The following is a 5,170-nucleotide window of genomic DNA, read 5'->3' as shown; positions in this document are numbered from 1 at the left end:
CAAGAGAATTACTTCAACCCAAGAGTATGCGGTTACTGTGAACTGTCACACCACAGTACTCTATCAGGGGTGCCAAAAAACAAAAGTCATTAGAATAAATCCACTAAGCCATGCACATGTGCTACGCAGCTCACATGCACAAAATATTTCCACACAAACTTTTCTTTGAAGTGTCCCAATGTTACTATGGAACTGATGGACTATATGGTTGGCCTTCACCCAACCTAGATCTCTCCAGTCTCAACTCTCCTTCTGGCCTCTCACGTAACTCCAAGGTGAGCAGGGGGTAGAAGGGAAATGGCAAAAGTGTGAAGTTGGAGGTAGTTGGTCTCTGAGGGAAAAATGGAAGAAAGAATGGGAGAGCATGACTTTCACCATTCTTTCACTCCCCAACTTTAACCTCTGTAATTCTACCTCAACTCTAATTCGAGGAGCTGAGTGCTCTCATGTCCAGAGGTCATAGCACTAACTTCTCCAAAGGCTACTCCACCTTTAATTTTAAAACCAGGGTATACTCCCAAACTACCATATTTTGTCATGTAAACTGCGTTCTTACATTTAATGCACACCCATGCTGGGCCCAAAATTTCAGGAAAATGTCCCTCAAGAAAGTGGTCAGCTCTAAGGTAAACGCAAATCTGGGAAAAGCTAAATGCCCCCCTCGTAAACATGCAGATCACACTGGAAGTCCCTCCCTCCTCACCGTGTGTGTGTGTGTGTGTGTGTGTGTGTGTGTGTGTGTGTGTTGAGGGTGGGGAGGAGCCATGATAGTCACACTTGAGGCCAAGGGGGGGGCTTCTGAGGCCACTGGGCCCACAAGCAGCTAGGTGGATCTCTGGGGTGTGCCCAGCCCCCCAGGCCCCTCCACATAGCTGGGCCTAAGGCCTTGGCCTTTGCCCCAAGGGCTACAATCCACCTTGCCAGCCCACTACTGCCCCCTCCCCAATCTGTCAGCTCCCACTGGATCCTGTATCCTCCCAGACTGGAACCTCATGTGGTGCTGGGCTGCTGGACCCAAATGGGAGGGTGCAGTGGCCCCAGGAGACCTCCTAGGCTCCCATGTTCCCAAGCCATACTCCCTGTGTATAATGCACATCCTTATTTTCCCCTTGAAAATTTGGTGAAAAAAGTATGTATTACACATGATGACATGCAGTACTTCTTGATCAACTCTCACACATAACCCAACTATTTCAAGCAATCATTTGTTATAAGAGATGAATAATTCTTCCAAAAGAAGATAGACATATACTTAAGCCAAAGATACTAAAAAATGGAAGACAAGGAGGCAAAGTGGCAGGGCTATGATTCAGCAGTAAGAAGAAAGTAGCACTTCAGGGAAAGTCTGTCCTAGTTTCCTATAGGCAGAAACAAAAGCAGAACTGGCCATGGGTCTACTGAGGAATAGCCAATCTCCAACCATCACAACCTCGAAAGCATCTTGAGAGAAACATAAAAGTAACTTTCTTCCCCACTTACCCTCCTTCCCTACAACTATCCTCAGAAAACCTGAAGGCATCAATGCATAAATAAATTGCTCACCACTTATGACTAGTATGCAGCAAAATAATCATTATATAAACTGTTACAATTTTTCACACAATCAAGAGAATTTTAAAAATAAACTTTATAATTATCTAATACAAACTGCTAAATTCACAAATGAAGAAATTGCTGTCACAGAGGGAACAAGTAGCTTGCCTATAGTCACAACTAATTGAGTTGTAGTTTAGTATTAACCATTTCATATATACTAATTGTATTAATTTTTGTTTCAACAACATAGATGATTCCTCATAAATTCAACAATATTGGAGGCACTACTGATAATTAATGCAGTATTTTTAGATGATCCAAATTTAGTAACATTTTTCTAATGGTACACAGAGGATAAGTTAAGAAGGAAAATTATATTCATTAGAACAAACTCATTTGATCATTTTACTTGATGTTACACCAATAATTCATTTATCCTTTTGCATGTGTTGCTCTAACATACAACTAAGTATAACAGTAAATGAAAGGAATTCATAGAAACAGTTTCTATTTTAATGTTTTAATATATGTGATAAGCTATGGGGCATTTCAATTTTAGTTGAAACATACTCAGTGAAACTATAAGACTATAATATAGTCTTTTTATTTTTACTTTTTATAATGGAAAATATCAAACACATATAAAAGTAGAGAGACTAGTTCAATGAACTCCCTCACTTACCCACCACCCATGTTGAATAATTACTGACTGATGGCCAATTTCATTCCATCCACAATCCCAATCATTCCTCCCACCACAGCTTACTATTAACAGATTATCTTTTAATGCAAGAAACAGTTCCCAAAGGTTTCCCTTTTTCTAAGTAATTGTGATATAAACATAAAAATAATAAGCAAAAGAAAACTCACCTGTTCCAATGTCATTACTAACACCAGAGAAAAGATCCTCATCCATACATTCAGGTAAGTTTTCTTCCTCCAGTTGCCCTTCAATTTTGCTTATTGTTTTTGCAAGAGAAAAGTCTGAGAAATCGTCCGGAATGGCAACATCATTAGCAGTTTCTACATCAGAGCATTTCAATTTAACACTAAAAAATACAGAATAAGTATAAATATATATGTGTGTGTGTCCACATATATATAGAAACATAAACAAAATAGAAAGTAGAAAAGAGATATGGCTTTTACCCAAATAACAAAAGCAGATCAAAATTATCATAAGTTTAGATTTTGAAGAAATCTACAGTTGATGCTTTCAAGGACTGTATTGCAGGAGACTTATAAATTTTAAATTTATGATGAAATCTACAATTGGCATTTTCCTTTTTTTCAGTTTTTGGCCGGGGCTGGGTTTGAACCTACCACCTCCAGCATATGGGGCCAATGCCCTACTCCTTTGAGCCACAGATTTCCAGTCTTTATGAATCACCCAACCACAGGTTGGGCTACACCTTGCCTCCAACTAAGTGAACACCAAAACTAAGAGTACTGAACTTGGACCTTTAGGTCTAATCCAATCTGTAGCTTTTAATTTTATATGGCTCTAGAGAAAGGCCTGTAATCCTATTTTTCTGTGAGGCCAGGCAGGTGTATCACTTGAGCTCAGGAGTTCGAGACCAGCCTGAGCAAGAGTGAGACCCCCATCTGTATTAAAAACAGAGAAAACCAGCCAGGCATTGTGGCAGCAGGCACCTATAATGCCAGCTGCTCAAGAGGCTAAGACAAGAGGAGTGCTTGAGCCCAAGAGTATCAGGTTGCTGTGAGCTATGATGCCACGGCATTCTAGCCCAGGACAAAAGAGTGAGACTCTGTCTTTAAAGAAAAAAAAAAAAAAGAAAGAAAAACATATCTCTGGAGAAGAACTGTACAATTGACCATAATTCTGCAAACAGCAAAGAATGATAGGGAAAGAATTACATAGTGAAAAAAGTTATTAGCTCAATCAAATTCAACGTTTTTTTCCACTTAAAGAAATACATTCAAACCAGCCTGACCAAAAGAACAAGATTCTGTCTCTACCAAAAATTAGAAAAATTAGCTAGGCACAGTGGCATGCGCCTGTAGTCCAAGCTACTCAGGAGGCTGAAGCAAGAGGATCACTTGAGCCCGGGAGTTTTGAGGTTGCTGTGAGATATGATGCCACGGTACTCTATCCAGGGTGACAGAGCAAGACTGTCTCCAAAGATCAAAATAAATAAATAAATAAATTAATTAATTAAGAAAAAGAAATACATTTTAAGCAGAATCAAAGTTAACCAAAAAGTTGGATTTCACTTTTTTAATGAAGTAGGGGAAGAAATGTGAAATAACACTCAATCCTAAAGGCACTGAGGAATATGCCGAACCTAACCCAGAAGTGTGTGGTTCAAAAAGCCTAACTTACATTTAAAGCATAAGCAAAAAAGGAAACTTCACATGTAAAAACAAGATAACCCTTTCCAGTTATACATATATATTTGTATGTATGTAGTATGTGTTCTTCTTTTCTTTAAATCTATTTTATATTTATTTTCTCTTCCTTATCCCTTTATTCTTTTTTCTTCCTTTATCAAAAGAAAACAAAAGTTATTTAAACAAAAGACAAAAGATGTTTTAATCTTTGTTATTATACAATTATAATTACGTAGTATAATATACATATGAATTTAACAACTTATTAAGAATAAGAAGCTGGTTGATCCAACACCATTCTCCTTTTCTAGAAAGTCTCCTGTGCTCAAGAGCCTCTTGGGTCCCTTTTTATGGTTATAATACTAAGGACAGTCTTGAATTCTTTTTTATCAAAAACAGCAGAATGTGAATTGTATATAATTCTATTTAGACCATGCCAAATCATTCTATTATCTCAATATACAAAATAATATATGGTGCTCTGTTATTCTAAAAGACTATTAAGCCTTCTAGATTTTGAGTATTTAACAGAAAGAACTTAATTAAGAATGATAGTACCGTGAATTATTATTATAAAACTAAAAAAGGAAAAATATTTTTAAAACTCTACCATACCTTGAATTTGTTTTCCTTTCTTTATTTCCAGAGTGTAGTTTGTTTTGAACCTTGTTTATCGAACCAATGTTTTTGGTCTTTGGCTATATGAAAATAATTGAAACTATTGATTAGAGGCTAATCATTTGCCAGGGAAAGGAGTTTTGTTAACATATAAAACTATTTTGTTACATAGAAGATTTACTACTTCATGTAATAACTCTACTTGTAATTTCAAGAATTCCAGAACTGTACAGCTAGAAAGGGCCTAGATATTATTAGCAGGACCAAGAAAATGAGTCCCAAAGGTTCAAGGATATTCAACTACCGTGTTTCCCCGACTGTCTTATTTTTATTTTTTCTCAAGAAGACACACTAGGGCTTACTTTCAGGGGATGTCTTACTTTTAGTAAATATAATACAACAATCTACATTTATTCAAATACAGTTAAGTCATCTTCTTCTGGAACCTGAAAGGGGGAGCCAACCTTGTTAGTGGGGCTGGTGCTAGTGATGCGTGAACTCCTTTCCCCTAGCTGTTCACATGTGTGCAATAGGATGCCTGCAACCATAGTTACCACACACGCACCCACACAAGTGCAAACAGAGAAAGGAGCTGTGGCAGATAAAAGGTATTCCAGTCTTCCTTACCACTCCGCCCCAAAATGCAGGGTGTGGGTGCATCACT

The 5,170-nt window shown here is 37.6% G+C and overlaps 1 protein-coding gene across 1 annotated transcript in view; it reads right to left on the bottom strand.

The window, feature by feature from the left end:
* Positions 1 to 5,170, bottom strand: part of TEX9 (testis expressed 9) — a 47,203-nt gene that overhangs the window by 20,945 nt on the left and 21,088 nt on the right. Inside the window, exons 6-7 of the mRNA XM_003784633.1 lie at positions 4,504 to 4,586; positions 2,407 to 2,585 (exon numbers count right to left, since the gene is read on the bottom strand). Coding sequence (XP_003784681.1) covers positions 2,407 to 2,585; positions 4,504 to 4,586 — 262 coding nt within the window. The remainder of the gene's footprint in view (positions 1 to 2,406; positions 2,586 to 4,503; positions 4,587 to 5,170) is intronic.

Source organism: Otolemur garnettii, unplaced genomic scaffold (genome assembly GCF_000181295.1).
Source record: "Otolemur garnettii isolate 467f Iridium unplaced genomic scaffold, OtoGar3 scaffold00011, whole genome shotgun sequence".
In the NCBI taxonomy this organism is placed as follows: domain Eukaryota; kingdom Metazoa; phylum Chordata; class Mammalia; order Primates; family Galagidae; genus Otolemur; species Otolemur garnettii.
Note: the sequence above shows the minus strand (reverse complement) of the source record. Positions and strands in the feature narration are given on the sequence as shown.